This window comes from Bison bison, unplaced genomic scaffold, assembly GCF_000754665.1.
Source record: "Bison bison bison isolate TAMUID 2011002044 unplaced genomic scaffold, Bison_UMD1.0 scf7180017864352, whole genome shotgun sequence".
Classification (NCBI taxonomy): domain Eukaryota; kingdom Metazoa; phylum Chordata; class Mammalia; order Artiodactyla; family Bovidae; genus Bison; species Bison bison.
In genome coordinates, this window is record NW_011494924.1 from 3,304,274 (window position 1) to 3,329,651 (window position 25,378).

Below are 25,378 nucleotides of genomic sequence, written 5' to 3' on the forward strand. Positions count from 1 at the left end.
GCATTTCTCTGATAATGAGTGATGTTGAGCATCTTTTCATGTGTTTGTTAGCCCTCTGTATGTCTTCTTTGGAGAAATGTATGTTTAGTTCTTTGGCCCATTTTTTGATTGGGTCATTTATTTTTCTGGAGTTGAGCTGTAGGAGTTGCTTGTATATTTTTGACATTTTAACTCTAAAATAAGATTATCTACGTCTTCTATTTATACCTCAATGTTTTAACAGCTTTATTGAGGTATAACTAACGTACCATGGAGTCACCCTTTTGAAATATACAATTCTGTGGGGTTTAGTGTATTCACCACTGTGTTTAATCTTCACCACAGTGAATTTTACTCACTTATTTATTTATTTTTAAACACTTCCCCCCCGCCCCCTATTTTTGACTACACCATGCAGCTTGCAGGATCTAACTTCCCTAACCAGGGATTGATCCCACACCCTTGGCAGTGAAAGTGCTGAGTCCTAACCACTGGACTGCCAGGGAATTCCCACCACAGTCAATTCTAAAGCATTTCCATTACTTCACAGAGAAACTCCATAATCTATAGCTATCAACTGCCATCCCGCCAACCCCAAACAGCTACTAATCCACTTTCTGTTTCTATAGATTTGTGTGTTTTGGATATTTCCTCTAAAAAGGAGTCATATTTTAATAATATATCATCTTCTATGATTGGCCTGTTTTACTTTAGCTTAATGTCTATGAAGTTCATCTTGTTATAGCATGTTTCAGTACTTCATTCATTTTTATCACCAAATAATATTCCATTATATGGATATACCACATTGTATTTTTCCAATTGTCAGAGATGGATATTTCGATTGTTTCCACATGCTTCCTATTATGATAATGCTGCTGTAAACAGGTATATACATGTTTTGGGGCACGTTTTGTATAAGTTTCATTTATCTTGGGCATATACCTAGAAATGGAAATCCTGGGTCATATAGTAGCTATATTTAATTGAGGAACTTTCAGACTATTTTCCAAAGTGGCTGCACCAGTTTCCACTCCCACTAGCAATGTGTGTAAGAGTTTCGAGTTTCAATGTTTCTACATCCTTACCAACAGTTGTTATTATCTGTCTTTTTTATTCTAGCCATCCCCAGGGATGTGGAGTGGAATCTCACTGTAATCTTGATTTGTATTTTCCTAACAGCTGGAATGATGTTGAGCATCTTTTCATGTGCAGTGAGCACTGCTTTGAATTTTGTGCCCTGTGCATCTCACTTGCCTCACCTTTCATCCTGGCTAGCCAAAGATCAAAGCTAGCCTCATAATACTAAAAGATTTTGTCTTTTCACTTTCATTCACTTTTGAGTGTGCAATGAAGTTTTCCAGGGACAGCATGATTTCAAAATAGATTGATTACAGGCACAGATATGCCAATCAAGCTGTCATCTGTTAAGGCAGACATTGAAGAGACTTGCAAAAATAGATAACAGTACCATTCTTGTCACTAAATTTATGTATTGGTAAATACAGTTTTTTTTTTTAATGAAAAATATGTTATTTGTGTTAATGTGTAGTAAGTTTATTAGTACTTTTGATTAATTGAATACTTTAAATTTCTGTTTTAATTTCTAATACAATATATATGAATGGCTGTAACTCACATAAACAAAAACTCTTTGGGATCCTTAGTAATTTTTAAGGTTTAAAAAAGATCTTGAGATCAAAAAGCTTGAAAACTGCTGAACTAGCCTAATATTACCCAAGACTTTGGAATTCCTGCTGTAGACAAGAGGAGATTAGTAAAAGGTTGCTAAATAGGTGTGCATTCCCATATGATATCAGGTAGAACAAGTTTGTAGTGCTTAGTGAGAACAGTCAAGAATTTAATTATTTTATCCAGAAAATCTTAGGTATCCACGATGGAGGTAGAAAAAGAAGGTGAGAATTAGTCAAAATTATAGACTGGCAAGAGGGAATAGCAGAAAGCTGAGGGAGTGGATAAATAAGCCTCAGACATTACTAAAGACACTGTAGAAATGGCTGACCATTTGTTCTAGGGGAAGTTAAAGAAACAGGATAAAACAAAAGAGATCTGATAGTTCTGATAAATAGTAACATAGAGGGGAGAAGGTACATTAATTGCATCATGTAAATAAAGGCCAATTCAGCAGGAAGAAAGTATAGGAAAATTCAGGACACAGGTGGAATGGTCAGATTGAAGAATCAACCTTAGTGGACTTCCCTGGTGTTACAGTGGTTGAAAATCCAACTGCTAATGTAGGAGACACAAGTTCAATCCCTGGTCCAGAAAGATTCTGCCTGCCATTGAGCAACTAAAGCCTGTGTGCCATACCTACTGAGCCTGAGCTCTAGAGCCCTTGACCACAACTACTGAACTACTGAGCCCACGCCTTGCAACTACTGAAGCCCAAGTGCCTCAACCCCGTGCTCTGCAAGAGAAGCCTATACACTTCAGTGAAGAGTAGCCCCCTCTCACCACAACTACAGAAAGCCCATGTGCAGCAGTAAAGACCTAGGGCAGTAAAAAATAATAAGTAATAAATAAATAAGTTAATTAATTTAAAATGTTAAATAAAGAAAAATAACCAACCTTAGTTGTTAAAAGTTGATCACCCAAAAGGAAAGACTAACTGTGCTGCTGCTAAGTCGCTTCAGTTGTGTCCGACTCTGTGCGACCCCATAGATGGAAGCCCACAAGGCTCCCCCGTCCCTGGGATTCTCCAGGCAAGAACACTGGAGTGGGTTGCCATTTCCTTCTCCAATGCATGAAAGTGAAAAGTGAAAGGGAAGACGCTCAGTCGTGTCTGACTCGTAGCGACCCCATGGACTACAGCCTACCAGGCTCCTCCATCCATGGGATTTTCCAGGCAAGAGTACTGGAGTGGGGTGCCATTGCCTTCTCCGAAGACTAACTCTAGGAGTCTTCAGACTTGGGTTCACCGGTTTCAGACTTGCTGCGTAGAGGTTCAGTTGTTTAACGTTTATAAGCCTCAAGGTTCTCATCTGTAAAATAAGGAGAATAATAATTACATTATTTCTCAGAGCCCTGCAGAACAAAGGAAGCAGCATGTTAAATTCTTCGTAAGCTATAAAACTTTGTAATTCTTACAGGTGATGTAAGAACTATACACTTGTCATTTTCATAAGCCTTTCCTTTTTTTAATTTCAGGCAGAACTCAAAAGCTTGATGGACAACGCTTCTTCTTCCTTTGAATTTGCTAAAGAGCTCATCAGGCACAATCTGGTGAATAAGAGTTTCTAGTCTTGATGATTTGAGGCCTACCCTATTTTGGGTATATTACAGTGGTTGGGAAGATGAATGAAGGGAGATATCTCGACAAGTATTTCTCTACTCTAAGTGAACTCTTTCTTCTTGTGGAGGAGAGAGAATGAGTTTAAGATACCAGGTTCTTTCCTTACTGGGAAGGCAGTAACACATACTTAACGTTTAGAAAGAAGTGTGAGGCAGTGAGATCCAAGTGTTCATGTTGTTGGCAAAGACAAAGGAACATATCCTTTACTTTCTGATGAAAGTGAAAATCCTTTACTTTCTGATGAAAGTAAAACTTGAGCTGGTCTTTGAAGAATGACTTGGATTTAAAGGGTTCATTTGTGGCAAGGACATGGATGAATGAATGAAGACGACATATGTGAGCAGACTGAATTTACTGGGACAGAAAATTTGCACGGGGATAGTTGCTAAAAAAAAAAAAAGATTCAGATGAAGTTTCAAGTTGGATTCAATTGACTCAGCAGTAAAGTGGGTGCAGAGCAGCTGTATTCAACTCAGACACCTGGGGACACTGAGCAAATTACTCAGTATTGTTGAGTTTCAGATTCCTCGTGTGAATATGGCAGTAGTAATAACTACACCTTTTCCTTCTGATTTCTCTGCACCTTCATTAGCACTAAGTCTCCCAGTACCAATGCTGAAAACCGTAGCTGGTTTAGACTCTCTCTTCCCCTTTATTTCTGATACTCAGCTGCTTAATCCTATTAATTCTTCTATTTATTCCATTCCTCCTCTAACTCAGGCCTCCATCACAGGGTTTTCTGAGGTTATTTTGCATTATGAGCTTCTGCCTCTAACCTTTTCACTTCTAATTTAGTCTATAAATTAAAGCCAGATTAATTTTTGTGGAGAATATGATGTTAGAGAGAGTAGTCTGGAAATTAAACTTGGAAAGAGATGAAGACTGGAAGATTAAGAGATTAAGATTTAGGAGTTTTCATAAGAGTAGGGATAGCTGAAGAAAAGGTTAAAAAAAGAGAAATACGGTTCCAAGAGAGTGTTTGTATTTAAGGGGCTGAAAGAGGAGAATAAGAAAATAAAAAAAGGCAGGCAAGAGAAAACACCTACATAACGTACAGCCCCTTCTGCAGCACAGGTTTGAAATGCACGGGTCCACTCATACACAGATTTTTCTCAGTCGTAAATATTATACCATCTGAGGTGGGTTGAATCCTCGTATACGGAGGAACCCTGCATGTGGGTGGCTGACTGTAAATCACATTTGAATTTTCAACTGTGTGGAGAGTCAGTGTCCTTAAACAATCTCCATCACCATTGTTCAATGGTCAACAGTCATTTTATAAAATTTTTCTAATTTTTATATAATTTTTAAAGGTTATACTCCATTTACAGTTATTACAAAATATCAGCTATGTGCTCTGTTGTACAAATACATCTTTATTCCTATCTTACACCCAATAGTCTGTACTTCCCCCAGCCCCCACATACTGCCCTCCCCACTGGTAACCACTAGTTTGTTCTCTATATCTGTGAGTCTGTCTGCTTCTTTTCTGCTCTATTCACAGATGTGTTGCATCTTTTTTAGATTCCACATATAAGTGACATCAAGCAGTATTTGTCTCTCTGTCCGACTTACTTCACTTAGCATAATGCCCTCCAGGTCCATCATGTTGCAAATGGCAAAATTTCATTATTTTTTATGGCTGAGCAATATTCCATTGTATATACAGACCACATCTTCTTCGTCCATTCATCTCATCTGTTGATGGACACGTAGGTTGCTTCTGACTGTAATGTCATTGTGTTGTGCTGTGCTTAGTCGCTCAGTCATGTCCGACTCTTTGTGACCCCATGGACTGTAGCCTGCCAGGCTTCTCTGTCCATGAGGCTTCTCCAGGCAAGAATACTGGACTGAGTTGCCATGCCTTCCTCCAGGGGATCTTCCCAATCCAGGGATTGAACCCAGGTCTCCTGCATTGTAGTGGATTCTTTACTGTCTGAGCCACCAGAGAAGCCATCATGGAAGTTGTAATGTCATTATAACTACACATTTTAATCACCCAGGGGATTTTTAAAAATATTAATGTGTGAGATTTTTATCGAATGGTTGGGCTAAGGTTCAACTATCAATACTTTTCTTAAAAGTTTTCCAAGTGGATATAATATACAGCCAGAGTAAAGAACCTTTATATATACATATAACTGGAAGGTGCATATTAGCTAGTGATGGGAGTTATACTTGGAGGGTGGGATTAAAAAGAAAAGTGAGAGAATGGTAATTTTCCTTTTGCCTGTTGTAATACTATATGTAAGTTTTTTCTAGTAAATACAGATTAATTTTATAGTTTAAGACAAAACCTGAAAAAAATATTAAGCAGTATAAATTGTTACTGACATCAGCTTTTGCAGTCAGACCTGATGTCAAAATCAAGTACACGATATACTAGGTTTGTAACTTTGGGTAAGTCACTAAACACTGATGAGTCTCTGTGTTCTCTATGTAGAATAGAGGAAATCACAGCACCTACCTCATTTCCTTGTGAAGATGAAAGGAGGTAATATATGTAAGGTGCCTCAGGCAGCATACAGCATACAGTCAGGATTTAGTGACTAGTGCTTTTATTGTCATGCTATGGCCACCGGTGTCAAAACTGCAGATATGTCATGGAGCAACAAGAGAGGAAAGTCTATTGAATTTGGTCAAAGGGGTTGATATTTGTGACTTGTAGAATGGGTTTATTAGTGTGCAGAGAGCAGCAGCAAGTTTTCTGGGAGGTTAAGGAGAGGAAGAGAAGAAGTTGAAACAGCAAGCCACTTACTTTTCAAGTGTGGCATTGAAAAAAGGAGAAAAAGTACGATGCTGTTCAGAGGGAACAGTGACACCAAGTGAAGTGAAGATTTTTCAAGAGAGTAGAAACCTTTGTGCATATTTAAAGTTGAGAAGTGGGACCAGGATTAATGAAATAGAATATTAATGCAGAAACAAAATCCAAATGGAGTTAAAATCATGACATCAAAGAAGACAATTGTAGGAATTAATCTTGGCAAGGGAAGGGAGCATCTTAGACAAAGAGAACCAAAAAAAAAAAAAAAAATGACCAGATGGATATTTTGATATAGAAAGAAGAGATTAGGTAGTTTATGCCTGATTGCCTTGATTTCTGTATATTTGTGATATAATTTACTATGTGTCAGATACTGTGCTAGGCTGTGGGTACAAAACAGCATGTAAACAGTCCTTTCATGGATGGTGTTTTTGTTTTAGCTGTCCTCTGTAGCTTTTATTATTATATGACAACATACTTAAGATTGCTCTTTGAAGGTCTGTCCTCATTTGAGTATACAGACAGGACTATATAGTATAATATCGGAGAAGGCAATGGCACCCCACTCCAGTACTTTTGCCTAGAAAATCCCATGGATGGATGAGCCTGGTAGGCTGCAGTCCATGGGGTCGCTAAGAGTCAGACCTGACTGAGCGACTTCACTTTGACTTTTCACTTTCATGCATTGGAGAAGGAAATGGCAACCCACTCCAGTGTTCTTGCCTGGAGAATCCCAGGGACGGGGGAGCCTCGTGGGCTGCCGTCTCTGGGGTCTCACAGAGTCGGACACGACTGAAGCGACTTAGCAGCAGCATATAGTATAACATAACTATACTATAAGTCATAGACAGAAGAAGGACTTTTTCCTGGTGTAGCCCTGGTATTACAATACCAGGCATATAGTAGGTGTTAATGAATATTTACTAATATTTTAATAAAACAAAATATAACGTATGATATGCCATGCATGTAGCCCACTTTAACTTATTTCATCCTTATGATAACTCTGAACATTACTAATGCCATTACTAATTAGGTGGACATTACTAATGCCATTTAGAGATGAGGAAATAATCTCAGAAGGATTTCATAAATTCCTTCATGGAGTTTTTAATGTAGAATATCTGTCTAGAAAGAAGTTTCATTAATTATTGGGTACTTTAAGAGTTTCGTATAGTTCTTATGAGGCAAAAAGGAAATATATGCAATAGGGCCATGCCTTTATTCTATTTCTTACATTTAGGATGACTTTTTTTTTTCCTGGCTGTGAAGCACATGGGACTTAGCGCCCCAAACAAGGATCAAATCCGTAGCCCCTACATTTGAAGCACAGAGTCTTAACCACTGGACTGCCAGAGAAGTCCCTAGGATGCCCTTTTTTTATTTTTTTTAATGAGGTCAAGGTCATGTGTGTATAGAAAAAGCTTCAAAAATATATTCCTCCCTTCAAAGAGTAACTGTTGTGTCAGGTCCGTGTGTATTTCCACCAGTAAACGTACTCATATTTGCTGCCATAATAATGGCTTTTCTGTCTTTAGGTAGTCTTCCGAGGAGGAGAAGGGGCCTTACAAGTTTTGCCTCCCCTGGTTGATGTCATTCCTGAAGCTAGGCTAAACTTAGTGATTTACTATCTTCGTCAAGGTAAGAGAAATATGTCTTGATCTTGCCTATGTAAGATATTTTAGAACATTTACTCTCCAACTGAACTACTTGTTTAACCTTTAAAATCACTTCATAATACCCAAAAATATATTTGCAGCAGGTTCTCAGGACAGAGCAAACTTATTGATATTTATCTGTTGTGCCTTTTCTCTTCATCTCCTCTTTCCTCTTCTGTTGCTTCCAATCTCTCGCCCATTCTGGTTTTTTCTTTCCCTCTTATTTTTCTGCCCTTTGTCCTCTATTCATTTTATTTCAGGTTTTCTGTTGTTTTTCCTTTCCCTCCCTCATTTCTTCTTTGTTGTGTGTTCCTCTGTGTGTAAAGTCCATCTACTGTTCCTTGGGTCTTTTCTTCCCCATCATTAACTTTTTTATTTGCTCTAATTATCTTTCTGTTTCCTTGTACCCCCAGCTTCTGCAAAATATGAAGATGCAAAATGAGCATGGTATTTGTTGCCCTGAGTAAGGATAAATTGTAGGCACAGGCCCAAGCAGCGTGTTGTCTCACAGTTGTGAACGTGGGGTGGGAGCTCCCACACAGAGGCGCTGGCACTCAGTCATGGGCCTCAGACTAAGTGTGGGCCTTTTAAGGTGCACGGTAGGAACCAACCAGGCAACATATTCCTCACTGAGGGAAATGTGAAGTGTTTATTAACAGGAGACCGTGAACTTGCAAATAGTTCTCTAATTTGGTACATCAGCGCAAAGAAATAAGCTTTTGGACAAGAATTAAAGAAACACCTTATATATTTTATAAACTAATTTTTATTCTAGGAACTTTCAAACACAAATAAAACAAGTTAATAGTATGAACACCCAAATAATAACCCCAGATACAATAGTTTTGTAGATATTGCCAGTCTTTCTTAATTTATCCTCCTTCTTCCAGTTTTGTTGTGAAATATTTTAAAGCGAATCCCAGCCTTCGTGTCATTTTACTCCTATGTACTTTATGTGTGATATATATATATATATACACATACACACACACATATAAAATGGATGTTTTTCTTATATAATTACAATGCCATAAGCATATACTTCCCTGTTCCTTATTTTTAGCTTGAACCCTTAAGTGCTTCGTGGCTTAATACAGATTTCCTACAGATATTTGGTTATCTACTACTAAGCATTGAACTTCATGGAGAGTTAAGAGACAAGAAAAGCAAATCATACTTCTCATGAATATTTGAAGGACCTTATCATTTGGGGCGACTGTTTGCTAGGATACAGACTAATATGGCTACATATTTCTTATATTTCAGATGATGTACAGGAAGCTTATAACTTAATTAAGGATCTGGAACCTACTACTCCTCAGGTAATTGACAATGTGTTACATTTTTACTAACCAAGTTCTGTTGAAGGTGGAATTTCTGTTGAAAGGTAGTTGGAAGGCATATTAGGGAAGATTCCTGCTTGTAGACTCTCAGGAAAGTTTGTGTATGTTGATCTGGGAATATTACGTGAGACTTTTGATATGAGAATCAATATTCTGGGCTTTTTTGAAATTTGTAAACTCCCATAAATATGGTCATTTCCTCAAAAGGGTTGAAGTTTGAAAATACTGAAATCTAGAATTCTGATGAAACTAGACACGGGAACTCAGTCACCAGGATGCCTGTCTGTGCTGTGTCTGTGTCCCCTGCTGTGTGTCCACTCCCTGAAGGCAGGCACTGAGTTCGTATTGTGTCTCCAGTGATACGAACGCTAAGCATGTACTAGGTGTCCCACTCATGGGGTGAAAGGCTGAAAAATATTTCCAGGTCTAAGTTGGTATATTTCTCAAGTGTATTAAAAGCTTCAGCATTTTTTGTTTTATTCTTTTAAAGAGCTGTCTTAAATAAAAATAATACTCACATAAAAATCAGAATTCCCTGGTGATCCAGTCACTAGGACTCCATACTTCCACTGCAGGGGATACTGGTTTGATCTCTGTTCAGCAAACTAAGATCCTGTGCGGTGCAAAAAAAAAAAAAAAAATTCATAAAGCTAAGGAGAGTATCTGTTAAAGAATAGAACCAAGTCTAAAGGAGATACAGATAAGGCCTCAGGACTCCAAAATGAGAATACCTTACAAATGAGAGTCAGAGGATTATTGTTATTAATTAATTTATTTTTGAAGAAAGGAATCACTAGCAAAGGAAGGTTATTATATCATTGGAAAGGGAAAATTATATATGTGTGTGTATGTGTGTGTGTGTGTGATATGGTCACAGAAAATGGCAGTGGCTGATAAAGTGTAAAAATTATTACATAAACATTTTATGGTTAATTTTTCCACTGAATTGAAATAAAAACAAAACTCCTATGCATGTCCACTGAGATTTTCCCCTTATGATTGAGAATTTACAAATATGATTAATTCTGTTATATAAACACTTTCCTGAGAACCAAATGAAAGTCTCCTAATTCTTTTATTCTTACCAGGGATAGAACAGAGCAAAGTGACTTTGGGTAACTTTTGATAATATATATAAAGCATTGAGTTGATGCAAATGATTTTTTTGAGTGATATCTCTTAGTTTTATGTTCCTTTTAAATTAATTACTGATATTTCACGTTTCCAGGAGTATATCCTCAAAGGAGTGGTCAATGCAGCCCTTGGCCAGGAAATGTGTTCAGTGAGTATAAAACCACTGGTATCTATAGTTTGTAAAGTTACAGTGTGTGGAAAAAATAAAAATGACTTTCAAAGTTCAACTAGTAATAAGCTTATTATAGGCTCCTCTGCAGTTCCTTTTATTTCTCCATATCCACCAATCCAGATTCCATTGTGACAGAATTCTGTGTTATTTGAAGACAAAAAAAGGGAATTCCCTGGTGGTCCAGTGGTTAGGACTTGGCACGCTCATTGCCAAGGGCCCAGGTTCAATCCCTGGATGGAGAACAAGATCCCGCAAACCAGGTGGCTTGTCCAAAATATAAAGCAGAATAGAATAAAAACTGAAAAAAAAAATAATAGAAAGCTATAGCCTTAAGAATTACTGCTTTTTAAGGGGAAAAAAAGCCCAATTGTTGAACAATGTGTTTATCTAATAACAACAGCAAATCATTGCAAAACTTCATTCTTACTTTCACTGACTTTTTTTTTAACCTTGTATACCTCTGAGCTATAATTTTGGCATCTGTAAAATGAGAATAATTGTTTCTTTGGGAAAGTTTTTTATAAATACAAAACGCTGACTAAAATTAAGCTCTTATTCACCTGAATATGGCATAGTAGTTTCTTTTTGGAATGAAATGGGATGTAAATAAATCTTTTTATCTCCAGCTCACTCCAAATTGCCTCAAATAGGCAGTAAATAGCTATTGAATAAATTAATGATTCTACTTAGTAAGTTACTCCTTGTTCTAGCCATAGCTCCTACCACAAGGTCTGATATATGATAAAAGCAATAAATATTTGTTAAATGAATGAATGAGTTCATTTAATAAAGGTACTTTTAAAATAGGATTTGGGAATTGAATTTTTTTTTCTCTTCTTTTCTATCTGATCCTAATTAAGTTTTAATTCAATTATAGATTGTTACTTTTTAGTTGGTGATGCTAATAAAAATTAGTACTACTGATTTGAGAATTTAAAATTTGTTAAATCCTGACAGATACATTGAAACCATAGAGTGTAATACAAATAATGTATTTTCAGTTTATTCCTCTTATCAGCTCTGCTTGGTTTTTTAGAGGGATCATATGAAAATTGCCCAGCAGTTCTTCCAGTTGGTGGGAGGATCAGCTAGCGAATGTGGTATGTTTGAATCTGTACATGTGAGCACGATTTATCACTGGAGTTGGTCGTATATTGACTGGTGAAGTTTGATTCTGTGTCCAGGGATATATCTGTTAGGTTTCCCATTATAAAGCAGGAACCCAGACATAGGAGAGAATATTAGATTAGCCCTTCTTAGCAGCTCAGCTACATAAACAGAGGAGAGGATACATAAACAGAGGAGAATAAGTATATTCTGTAGTTCATAAGAGTTTTAAAATTTTGATTCTGTTTTTTATTTGAAATGTTCACTTTGATTGATTTCTCAAGAGCTCTTTAGGTATAGAGCTTTTGTCATGCTGTAGATATTTTTTCAGAAGGTCATTTGCTTTTAATTTTGCCTATGGTATTTTTCCCATATGAAAACATTTAAATCTTATTTATGTTTTCTATAATGATTTATTACATGGGTATCAAGCTTAGAAAATGCTTTTTTATTCCTGAAGTTATGTAATATTCACCTATATTTTGCCAGTAGTTTCGTGGCTTCATTTTTGTTATTAAACTATTGATCTCATCACTCAAGATTCAGTGCAAGTTTTGAAAAAGGCATCTAAACAGGACTGACAGTTAGCCAGTATAAACCAGTATGGCTGGCTGTACCTGTCTTCAATGGCTGGCATCTATTCTGACAAACAGTGTTCATGCTGAAGTTATTATTAAATATTCTGATCACCCCGGGGATTCATTTTCTTTCAAATGTTTCACCAAAACCATTTATTGGATAATATTTTCTTTCCCCATTTCACTTCATTCTTTAAAACAAAAATTTATTGATGTGTTAGGGATACAGCAGTAAACAAAACCAGCCAATTCCCCCACCCTTGTGGAGTATTCAGTCTAGAGAGAACAAACTATAGACATAAGAAATAGATTATTTAGTATATCTGACTGTGATAAGTGTTACAGGAGAAAAAATTGAACAGAGGAAGGAGGATCAGGAGTGACCATGGTGAAGGCAGGGTATTACACAAATCCTCTGCCACTTCAAATAGGAATCTGTTATCAGACAAGTTGGTCAGAATCAGGATCAGATGGTTCCATGGCCAAATATTTCTCCATTTGAGATCGGAAGTGTTAGGTTGTCTTAGGTGAGTAATGATGGATACTAATTCATATTCGTTGAATGTGCAGGTGTTGGAGCTGAATGAGAGAATCAAAGCCCTGGAAAAAAGACCTAGGGAAAACTGTAGCCCGAAGGACACATGCTCATGTGGGACTCGCAGGAGAGATTGCTGGTCATTCTTGAGTACTGTGACTTCCACATGCCGAGGTTCTGTCCAATGAACAGAATCTAATCTCAGAATCTAGAAAGATGTCTTGGAATACATTTCTTATTGCTAAATTATGAAATAACTCAAATTTCAGCTAAAGAGAACTTTTAGTTTCAGGAATACACCTGATTTTTTTCCCATTCCATTTCAGATACAATACCAGGAAGGCAGTGCATGGCTTCCTGTTTCTTCCTGCTTAAGCAATTTGATGATGTCTTGATTTACCTCAACTCATTCAAGGTCAGTGTAGAGTTTTCTAGGTGATTTTGTATACAAAATACTCTAATATGTCACAGATAAGATACTTTTGGAGATGACCTTTTTACTGTGGGAGTAGTAGTGGTAACTGTTGTTTTTATATGTTAAAGCTCAATGTGACCTGTTCTTGGGATGTTTTTCAGAGTTACTTCTATAACGATGACATCTTTAACTTTAATTATGCCCAAGCCAAAGCTGCAACTGGCAATACCAGTGAGGGTGAAGAGGTAGGTACCTGCTTTTGAAGACTTTTGAATGATTCTATCTAAAAACATTATCTTTTTCTCACGGAAATACATGTTTAAAGTTAAAGGATTATTGACAGTTCCATTGTTCTTAGGTTACATTAAAAAGTACAATATAAATAAACACATAGGTTATGACCACATTCATGTTTTCCTTTTTGGATAAATTTTATGGGGCTTCCCAGGTTGTGCTGGTGGTAAAGAACCCACCTCTCAGTGCAGGAGACATAAGAGATGCGGGTTTCGATCCCTGGGTGGGGAAGATCCCCTGGAAAAGGAAATGGCAACCCACTCCAGTATTCCTGCCTGGAAAGTCTCATGGACAGAGGAGCCTGGCGGGCTACAGTCCATATTGAGAGACATACATGTATAACCACATTCATATTTTCTTTTTTTGGATAAATTGTATAAAGACATAACATACATGGAGAAAAATATACAAATCAAAGTACACAGCTTGATGAATTTTTAAAGTGAACATACCCAAATAGTCAGCACCCAGATCGTAAAACAGAATTTTATCATAACCTAGGGAACCCTCTCGGAGAAGGCAATGGCACCCCATTCCAGTACTCTTGCCTGGAAAATCCCGTTGACGGAGGAACATGGTAGGCTGCAGTCCATGAGGTCGCTAAGAGTCGGACACAACTGAGCGACTTCACTTTCACTTTTCACTTTCATGCATTGGAGAAGGAAATGGCAACCCACTCCAGTGTTCTTGCCTGGAGAATCCCAGGGACAGAGGAGCCTGATGGGCTGCCGTCTATGGGGTGGCACAGAGTCAGACAAGACTGAAGCGACTTAGCAGCAGCAGCAGGGAACCCTCTCATCCCTTTTGGGGTCAATCCCTTTCCCACAAGGCTAACCACTATCTTGATATCTAACTCCATAGATTGATTATCCAAATGATTCAAAATATTCCAGTTAAGTTACTTAATTCAGTTTTGTTATTACTCAACAAATGACTCAACTTATTATTATTGAAATTCTAAGTGTTTTCCAATTTCCATCGTGTTTAGAAATTATCTTTTTATTATCTTTAAGTGTGAGTTATTTTAAAACATGTTTCATGATTTTCAAGTTATGTATGTTATCTTTTCCAGTTTTTTTTTTATTATTAATATATTTTTTATTGAAGGACAATCTTTACAGAATTTTGCTGTTTTTGGTCAAACCTCAACATGAATCAGAAGGGGAAATATATATATCCAGGTTATTTTGATTTCTAACTTAATTGTATTGTGGTCATAGAGTGTGGTCTGTATAACATGAATCGTTTAAAATCTGTTAAGACTTGCTTTATTGCCCAGTAGCATCTGCAGTTGTTAATTATTCTGTTCAAATCTTCTATTCCTTACTAACCTCATGTCACCTTATGATATCAATAACTGAGTGCTCGTCCTTAGTCACTAGGTCGTGACTGACTCTTTGCAATCCCATGGACTGTAGCCCATGTTCCTCTGTCCATGGGATTCTCCAGGCAAGAATACTAGAGTGGGTTGCCATTTCCTTCTCCAGGGGATCTTCCCAACCCAGGAATCAAACCCACGTCTCCTGCATTGCAAGCAGATTCTTTACTGACTGAGCTACGAGGGAAGCCTCAATAACTGAGAGAAATGTGTTTAAATCACCACAATTTTATCCTTCACTTTTCTCAGCAGCCTGTGTAGAATTTGGTCATTATAATGCTCATTAGTCTAAGGCAAGCTGCTGTGGATATTTTCACTGTAAAAGCTTCTGTATGTTTGTTCCCTTTTCCCTCCTCTTGCAGGTTTTCCTTTTAATCCAAAGTGAGAAGATGAAAAATGACTACATTTACCTCAGCTGGTTAGCTCGGTGCTGTGAGTCTTCTTTTAGACGTTATAGACGAATCTTCCTTTTATTGAGTGTTTTCTGGTTTTGTCTTGTAGAATGGTTAAACTCTGAGATTGTGTTGTTAGTGCTGCTCAGTAAAGGTGGCCATGTGTGTGTATGTATACGAGTGTGCCTTGCGGTTAGTTTTTCCATATGGCCGTGACCTAGCACCAGCAGTCCTAAAAGATGCCAAGTTCTTTCTTTAGCGTGTTCCGCCTTCCAGAATCTCAGTTTACTTTGCTTTTTTTTTTTTGCTAAATGATATTGTTATGTTAATTTTACCTTTTCACTATGGTACAGGCCTGAAAAGTAGTAAAATGTCAAAAACGTAATTTTTGTGTGCTGTATATATATAGCCTATCACCTCTGTCTTTCTCTCTCTCCAGTGTTTTTTCTTGTTCCTTTTTTTCACTTGGATTTAAAATATTCACTAAGTTTTTGACGTCTTAGGAAAATTTTAGCAATTAGATCTTCTAAGTGAGGCTGAAACTGTATGAGTCGGATTGAATGAATGATAGATGACTTTTTAAGCAGATGAGCAAAGTGAGAACTACTGAAAATCAACTCAGTCTAAAAAGACATACTTACCTGAAGCCTAACAAGTATTTTAAGCACTGTATATAGAGTCCTGATGGGGAACCAGTTTAATGCCAACATTGCAAGCTTTCCATGTAAAATGTTCACTGTCTACTATTACTTAGTATGTTTCTAACATAAAACCAAATCCATAGACTAGCAAGATGCAGAAGTGTACTTCTTGTACATTTAGAAAACATAAATCTTTGTTTCTCTTTGTAGACATTATGAATAAGAAGCCAAGACTAGCCTGGGAGCTTTATCTCAAGATGGAAACCTCTGGCGAGTCCTTTAGCCTCCTACAGCTCATTGCTAATGACTGCTACAAGGTGAGTCTGAGTGAAATCTAAGGGGAAAGTGAAGATCAGTATTACATTGGTGCATTGACTAAATGTTAGGGGAAAGTGTCCTAGAGACTAAATGGTCATAGGTGAGAGAATTCACATAGTGATATCAGAAATGTCATCCCTTTTATAAATGAACTGAACTCAGAGATAGGCAGGATTTTATGTATATATAAAACATGTATACATATAAATGAAATCTGAAAATCATATGTACGGAAATAGTGGTTTAGATAGGAGGTTTTAGATTTCTAAAGGCTATGACTCTTTAGGTATCATGCAGGTAGAGATATTCATCTGGTAGTTGGAAGTTTGGTTCTGAAGCTCAAGAATGATGGCCTCTGGATTTCCCTGATGGTCAAGTGATTATGAATGTGCCTGCTAGTGCAGAGGACATAGATTCGATCCTGGTCTGGGAATACTCCACATCTGCCGGGCAGCTAAGCCCAGCTGCCACAACTACTGACCCTACCTGCTAAAACAACTGAAGCCAGCTTGCTCTAGAGCCAGTGCTCCACAACAGGAGGAGCCATCGCAATGAGAAACCTGCACACTGCAACTAGAGAGTAGCCCCTGCTCATGCACAGCAATGGAGACCCAATCCAGCCAAAAATAAACACATTAGAGAAAACAACAGTGTCCTCTGACACTGAGAGACAGATTTGGAGAAATCACCACTTCAATAGTAATGCTGCTGCTGCTGCTGCTAAGTCTCTTCAGTCGTGTCTGACTCTGTGCGACCCCATAGACGGCAGCCCACCAGGCTCCCCTGTCCCTGGGATTCTCCAGGCAAGAACACTGGAGTGGGTTGCCATTTCCTTCTCCAATGCATGAAAGTGAAAAGTGAAAGTGAAGTCACTCAGTTGTGCCTGACTCTTAGCGACCCCATGGACTGCAGCCTACCAGGCTCCTCCGTCCACGGGATTTTCCAGGCAAGAGTACTGGAGTGGGGTGCCATTACCTTCTCCATCAATAGTAATAGATGCCCTGAAAAACAGTGAAATTTCCCAGATAAGGGAGTCAAGTAAGAAGAATAAAGAGTTGCAAACCAAACCTTTGGGAAACCTTGATGTAAATAGTAGACAGGAAGGACAAAGGAACCAGAAAAAAGTAGAGTCAGATTTAGTAAAAGAGGAGCTTTGTATGTGTGTGTGTATGTGTGTGTGTGTAGGGAGTTGGAAAGACAGGCAAGAGTTTGGGGCCCTATCCTATAGATTAAAAGCTTTTTACAAAACTAACCTCAAATTCTGAAAACTATTTGGTGAATATTTCTTCCTGCTCAAAAGACAGGAAAACATTAGGTAAAGAAAGTCTAGTATCAACTTAATCAATAATAGCTCATTGCAAAGTGAATCATTACAAAAATAAATCACCATCAGTGATTTATTTACTTTGCTCATTGCAAAGTAAATCATTACAAAAATAAATCACCATCGGTGGAAAAGGTTTTAAAACATAGGAAACTTGAAAATGTTTAATATAACTTAGTGGACGGCAATGATATTAAGTAAGTTAGAGAAGGCAGAAGGAAAGAAAACACTAAAGGACAGGAATTTAGTTCAGTTTTAAATGTATTAAATCTGAAGTATGTTTGGGGCTCCCAGGTAGAGATATTATAGTAGGAAATATGCAGGGTGAACCCAGAGCTCAGGAAAGCATGTGAAAGGTTTGGATTAAATATGTGACTTCAGAAGTTAACAGAAGTTAATGGTGGCGGTGGTTGTGGCAGCGGCAGAGTATGGGAAAGAATGAGAGTAGCCAGTGACTGGGGTGAGGAACCGTGTGGAACACCAGTCAGTATTTAAGGGATAGAAACAGAGGAGTTAGTAAAAGAAACAGACGATGAGGATGAACAGAAGGGAAAGAGAAGAACCAGGAGAGAGAGAAAAAAAGCCTTTTTCCTTATTCTTTATCTTGTTTCTATTTTATCAAATGCCAAGGAAGGAAAATGTCGAATCTGCAGCTAGATTGACTTGCATGAGGCCTGAGAAAACACTACTAGGTACAGAAGAGAATTGGACTAGGAGACAGATTGAACGAGAATAACATAACCCATAATCTTTAAAAAACTGATATATGATTTCATATGTATACATATATATATAAAGCATTCTTGAAATGACAAAATTATAGAGACGTAGGAAAAAATTGATGATTGCCAGAGGTTAGGAATGGTCAGCTAGGAGGTACAGATTTGTGGTGATGTAATAGTTCTGTCTTGCTGGGGGTGGTGGTTACATGAGTCTGACACACTTGATTAAATAACAGAAATGTACACATACATTGTAGTGATGTCAGTTTCCTGGGTTTGATGTTCCATGGGACCACTCTGTACTATCTTTGTAACTTCCTGTCAGTTTATAATTATTCCAAAATAAAAAAGGCTTTAGCAAATGACCCAACTAGGGCTATATCCAACAATATAGACAAATTGTAAAAACATATACAAAGATACAAAATAATATTTACAGCATTATTTCATATAGTTAACATACTAAGAGGCAGCACTCAATTAGGTTGTCTAAACATATATACAAAGCTGATACAGCTATACAGTCAAAGAACTGATGACCATAAGAGTCAGACTAGTAGTTATGAAAATATGGGAAGAGAGGGCTGTGGTATAGAAGTGAAACACAGAGCTTTGGTTTTGCTCTCAATGTTTTGTTTCTTGACACGGGTGGTAGTTACACTTGTATTGACATTATAGTCATTAAACTGTGCATGTATGTTTCTCACATCATTTGGTGTGTTTCTTTACCAAAAAAAATATTTTAGGTGAACATAGGAAGAAGGATTAACCTTGAAAAGGAATAAGAACACTTCTTTCTGTGAGATAGGCAGAGTAATGAAGTATAATTTGAATGGAAGGCAGGAAAGTTGTGTCTTCCTTATGAAGTAGAGAAAAAAGCTAAGCTAAGAATGCAATAGAGATCTTAAGGAAATTGGAAAGGTTTAAAGCAACAGTTTATGGAAAAGGAGAAGTAATTAAACCACACTAAATAAGGGAGGATTTCCAAGCAACTTGAAGACTTCAGTGAAATTGGTAACCCTATATATTTATGAGACTGCAGCCATGAAATTAAAAGATGCTTGCTCTTTGGAAGAGAAGCTATGACAAACCTAGACAGCATTTTAAAAAGGAGAGACAGCACTTTGCCAACAAAGGTCCATATGGTTTTTCCAGTAGCCATGTACAGATGAGGAGTTGGACCATAAAGAAGGCTGAGCCCCAAAGAATTGATGCTTTTTAACTGTGGTGCTAGAGAAGACTCTTGAGAGTTCCTTGGACTGCAAGGAGATCAATCCAGTCAATCCTAAGAGAAATCAACCCTGACTAGTCATTGGAAGGACTGATGCTGAAGCTGAAGCTCCAATATTTTGGCCACTTGATGCAAAGAGCTGACTCTTTGGAAAGACTCTGATGGTGGGAAGGATTGAGGGCAAGAGGAGAAGGAGACGACAGAGGATGAAATGGTTGGATGGCATCACTGACTCAATAGACATGAGTTTGAGCAAACTCGAGGAGAAAGTGAAAGACAGAGAAGCCTGGTGTGTTGCAGTCCATAGGGTCACAAAGAGTTGGACACAACTTAGCAACTGAACAACAACAGCAACATCTAAGCAAAATTTAATGATAGCATACTGTACAAGGCCATGGGAGTGTGTAGTGTGTTTGGGAAAGAAGTTTGTCAAAAGGAATTAAATATTTAAGAGGTTTGCTGTTTAGGAGTCAGTATACATCTAGGCATTCTGAGGTGACAGGGCAAAGGTCAGGGAAAGATCATTCTCTTGGGTGAAACATGATCAAATAAGCAGAAAATGAATGAAAGTAGTCAGCTTTGGAATGTATTGAGGAAACTTGAAAAATAACCAGTCTGGATCAGTCATCGGTGTTTATCCTCAAGAATAGAAGAATAGAATTAGAAGAAATGACAAATGTGTTGATTATAGCATAACTTGACTATATGTAGAAGAAATGTTGTATTGCTGAAAACTTAATGAAGGTAAGGGGATTTAAACTGAACCCCTGTACACAAACTGTGATTTCCCTTCTCGTTTTAATAAGGAATAGAAGTTAATTTGCTAACTAAGAATGTTGTCATTACCCATACACCTGTTTTATGTACTTATGTTATGTTTCATGGTATCTTTACATTTAGTTTCATTTTGTGGGATCTTTTGACTACAAGTATTACCACAATACTTTCTTTTATTCAGATGGGCCAGTTTTACTATTCAGCCAAAGCATTTGATGTCTTAGAGAGGCTGGACCCCAACCCTGAATACTGGGAAGGCAAGCGGGGTGCCTGTGTGGGCATATTCCAGATGATCTTGGCTGGGAGGGAACCCAAGTAAGTAGACAGACAAGAGACGCTATTCTGTGCACTTGCTGGTTTCCTGGGGGGTGACAATTGTTTTCCTGGCTAACATCCTCTGAAAACTAAAAATTATAAAGCAATCTATAGATTCAATGCAATAAAATGAGTATACTACCCAAAGCAACCTGTAGATTCAGTGCAATAAAATGAGTATACTACCCAAAGCAACCTATAGATTCAATGCAATAACACGAGTATACTACCCAAAGCAACCTATAGATTCAATGCAATAAAACGAGTATACTACCCAAAGCAACCTATAGATTCAATGCAATAAAATGAGTATACTACCCAAAGCAACCTATAGATTCAATGCAATAACACGAGTATACTACCCAAAGCAACCTATAGATTCAATGCAATAAAACGAGTATACTACCCAAAGCAACCTATAGATTCAATGCAATAAAATGAGTATACTACCCAAAGCAACCTATAGATTCAATGCAATAACACGAGTATACTACCCAAAGCAACCTATAGATTCAATGCAATAAAACGAGTATACTACCCAAAGCAACCTATAGATTCAATGCAATAAAATGAGTATACTACCCAAAGCAACCTATAGATTCAATGCAATAACACGAGTATACTACCCAAAGCAACCTATAGATTCAATGCAATAAAACAAGTATACTACCCAAAGCAACCTATAGATTCAATGCAATAAAATAATGACGTTTTAGAATGATGAATGAAAGTTTAAGTTTTATACTGCCATTTTCACAAGCAATGTCTTTTTCAATCTCTTCTGCTCTTTTCTTTGCCTGTTGGTTTTTTTCTTGTGTCTCTTAGTTTAGACCTCAAAGAATTAGAAATGGAGTGAGTGTGGCTAAAAATTAATTTTTTTTGCCTTCTCATATTTCAGGAAATACTGAGACATTAGACCACACAAAATTACATGGCATATAGTTCCATTTGTAATAACAGTTAAACTACTGAAAACTAAATTCCATTTTCTGAAAGTAATTTCATGGAATGTATTTGTTACTGATCTATGATAGAAGATAATGACTATTTTATAAGTAAATAATCTATCAAAAATTAGTTCCTACCTTGTATATATTTCCAGTACTGTTAAAAGTTTAAAAGAATTTGGGTAGTTGAAAGAAGATACTTGAGGGAAAAAGGATAAAATATGAGCGAACCCTTAGGGAAGAGGATCAGTAGGCAGTCATCTATAGATCTGATGATGTAACAGGGAAGATTTAGTATGTATTACTTAAAACATGAGTTTTAATTTAAATTAAATTTAAATTAGTTAGATATAAATATTGAATATTTGCCAAATCATGGTCCTTAACTTTCCCCTCTTCTGTATTTATTAATGTGTCACTTTTCTTGAAGAGATCATCTACCCCAGCTTTCTGACATTTTCCATTTATGGCAGTGACACCCAGTTTGGGGTGATTACCACATTAAACAAAGGAGAACTCTGGGACTCAGTCAAGTTAAGTGACCTGTTAGCACAGAGCTAGAATTTGAACCCAGCTCCTTAATACACACTTTCTATTCTGTCCTACAGAATAACCATAGAAACAGAAATATTTATGTCATATTCAGACAAAAAAAAATATGTGTATATGTGTGTGTATGCAAACAAAGAAAACTGAGATTGGTGAGGAGTTCACAGAATTTCCATTTTACTATGGCACCGTAAGAATAGAAAGCTAGGAAGTCTGTGATTGGTTTATGAAAACACAGGAAAAGGGTAGGCAGATATGCCTGCTAGAAGGATGTGAAGAACCGTCACAAGTTATTTTAGCTGTTAATTTGCATTCTTGTCCTTTCATACCGTTTCCTCAGAGAGACCCTTCGAGAAGTGCTCCACTTACTGAGAAGCACGGGTAACCCGCAAGTCGAGTACATCGTCCGGATCATGAAGAAATGGGCCAAAGAAAACAGAGTGCCTGTCTAAAACAGCCCCCAAGTCCTCCAGAACACATCACCACTTTGACATAAAATTGGAGATCATTTCCCTCAAGTTTATGTTAGAGACAAGGCTCTGTTTATTGACATCTCCTTCCTTGGTCTCCAAGCCTCCTGATCAGTGACAGGCTAGCTTAGACCAAGCCTCCTGGCTGAGTTAAGAGCTGTAGTCTGGGCTGTGGCTCCCATATGATCCCATGAGCAATAAGACTTTGGACTTGTCCAGTGCCTTTATTCTAAAAATACTCAGAGCACTCTTATGTAATTTACTGACTTAAAGGAGAATGACATAAACTTTTTTTATTTATTAGCATTCCATGGCATTTTCTCCAAGTTGCAATAACAGATGCCTTTACTGCTCAAGGGTCACATCATTTCTGTCATCTTAATTTTAGCCATCTATGTACGTGATCCTGTGTTACTGGGGAAATCCATAAAAAGTTTTGTAATGCATCTCTGAATCTTAGGAGAGCAGAAGTTATAAATAGCTACCTGGTTCTAAGAATGGCAGTAAGACCCTTCATCAAACTGTCCAGGCACTAATAGATAATAGACTTATGGGGTTATTCTTTTGATAGTTGAATTGTTGATGATAATAACATGTTACAGCAGAGTAACATGTATATTGCAGTTTTTAAAAGGTGAGTTCTATATGAAGAAAATCTGTGTGGGACATTTTAAAGATATTCAGGAAACAAAGTATACAGGTCTCATCAGTCACTTCTCCGTTATATTTTAGGTGGTCTTACAGGTTAGGTTTTCCTTCCTCTATCTCACTAAGTAAACATCAATTTTTGAAAGTAGGGCTCCAAAGATTATTTTATTTATTAATGCAATGATAATAGAATATGAATCATGTAAAGTTCTTTGAGGGATTCCCTCCCTAATGGATGGACTTTGTCCTAAGTCCTATTCCAGCTCAATGTTGCTGAGCTCTCGCAACACAACTTATACAACTGAGCATTTTTAGGCTCACAACCCATTTTTGGAAGATCGACCTACACATTTTATGTACCAGGTTACTTTGTTTCTATATTACATACTTTGTTTCTGCCAGTTGAAGGTACCAGCATTACATAAGCATAGAGCCATTCCTCTCCAGCAGGAGAACTCAAGGTCACCATTCCTTGAAGCACTAAAGACAAGAATTCCTATAAGCACTGAGTCAGGTTTTCCACCCCACCCCAGCATCCACTGAGGATGAAGGAGTTGCATAGGATGGAGACGGGAACGTGGCAGAAGTCGGCGCAGCGGAGGTGAGGTCAGTGATGGCAGAGGGTTCTGCCTTCTGGACGATTATGAGGGTTCTCCCACCTCCACTCAGGAAGGTGGCCAGTTCTCCAGTCTTTTATTAGACCCAGATCTAATCAAGTCAAAGCACAAATCAAAATAAACTGGCCAGAATAGCTGAGTTTTAGAAAACAAAATTACACCACAATTTTTTATATACAAAAGCTTCTGTTCCTTATTATATTGTTTCTGTTTTTTCACTAGTTGGTCCTCAGTATCTAAGTTACTAGGTGGATCAGATCTGGACAGAACCTGCCATAATCTTTAGAATCCTTGTGATTCTTACTTACCTCACTCAAAATATTAGGAAACATGACAGTAGAGAAAGACGTATGGACCTCTTCAGTGGTTTTTGGCAATGAAATTTGTCTTCCAGTTAGTTGCTGTTATTTTCAAATTTCCTATACTTGGAAAGCTTTTCCACGGATGGTGATTTACTTTTAAATGAGCTCTTGTTGATCTTAATGCTCCAGCTTCTCCCTGCCATTTTTCTGTCTCCTGGAAAAAACATATTCCAAAAAGAGCAATTCCCAGAATTTTAGATTAACTTTTTAAAAAAGTTTTTTATCTATAGAACCGACCCCCCCGCCAAAAAAAAACCCATAGAGACTAGTTTAAGAGAGCTACTACCCAATTCTGTTATTAAGGATTGCTACTTCTGAAGTAGCTTGGCCCCTTGACGGGGCCTCAAGATTGCAGAGTAGTGTTGCATGGAGAGGAGAGGGTCCAGGCTTGGGAATGGAGTGATAATGTGTACAATTCATAGCATCAATGTGCTCTTTATACTCTGTAGCAGATACTACTTGCAAATGGAAAAAATGTTATTTTTATACTTCAAAAGAATTGTTATGTTCCACTGTAACATATTTAAATTAAAGCTTATTATTTGGTTATTTATGGTATTCTCTTAAGTGCGGTAAGTAAGGGTGGTGGGTTTATAATGTGCCTTCTCCCCTTTCTTTCCTGACCTCAGAGTGAAGGGGGAAACACCAAGTTTTACTCTCCACAAGTTACTCTTTCTGAGAGGAGAATAGACAGCCCTAAGAAGCCTTGTCTACTAAGGCTTGTATTTCCTGCTTAGCCATGTTAGGTTTGGCTCTCTACTAAGTCACAGTGCATTCCAGAAGTTCGTTATACAACATTAACAAACGTTATACAACACTATACAAGTCTCATATATAGAAAGCTTCCAAATACTTGACTGAATAATTTAACGTAGTAACTGGAAGAGCAGGGTACTTGTGAGATCTGACCTCATGGATTCTTGTTCCCATCTAATTTTTTTTTTCCTTTTGAACTTTTTATTTTGTACTGGGATATAGCCAGTTAACAATGATGTGATAGTTTCAGGTGAACAGTGAAGGGACTCAGCCATGCATATACATGTATCCATTCTCCCCCATACCCTCCTCCCATCCAGGCTGCCACATAACACTGAGCAGAGTTCCCTGTGCTGTACAATAGGTTCTTGTTAGTTATCCATTTTAAATATAGCAGTAATTGTTTTCTGGTGTGCCAAGCATATACTGGGCTTCCCTGGTGGCTCGGACAGTAAAGAATTCACCTGGATTGTGGGAGACCTGGGTTTGATCCTTGGGTTGGGGAGATCACCCAGAGGAGGGCATGGTAACCCATTCCAGTATTCTTCCCTGGAGAATCCCCATGGACAGAGAAACCTGGCGGACTACAGTCCATGGGGTTGCAAAGAGTTGGACATGACTGAACGACTAAGAACAGCA

General features: G+C 37.6%; 1 protein-coding gene across 1 annotated transcript in view; it reads left to right on the forward strand.

Annotated features, from left to right (window-relative positions):
• Nucleotides 1–24,529, forward strand: part of TTC26 (tetratricopeptide repeat domain 26) — a 44,385-nt gene extending 19,856 nt beyond the window's left edge. Inside the window, exons 8-18 of the mRNA XM_010854934.1 lie at nt 3,148–3,222; nt 7,595–7,697; nt 8,981–9,036; nt 10,286–10,339; nt 11,400–11,463; nt 12,910–12,998; nt 13,160–13,243; nt 15,033–15,102; nt 15,914–16,020; nt 20,257–20,390; nt 22,227–24,529. Of these exons, the coding sequence (XP_010853236.1) occupies nt 3,148–3,222; nt 7,595–7,697; nt 8,981–9,036; nt 10,286–10,339; nt 11,400–11,463; nt 12,910–12,998; nt 13,160–13,243; nt 15,033–15,102; nt 15,914–16,020; nt 20,257–20,390; nt 22,227–22,338 (948 nt within the window). The 3' untranslated portion in view covers nt 22,339–24,529. The remainder of the gene's footprint in view (nt 1–3,147; nt 3,223–7,594; nt 7,698–8,980; nt 9,037–10,285; nt 10,340–11,399; nt 11,464–12,909; nt 12,999–13,159; nt 13,244–15,032; nt 15,103–15,913; nt 16,021–20,256; nt 20,391–22,226) is intronic.
• Nucleotides 24,530–25,378: the final 849 nt, after the last annotated feature.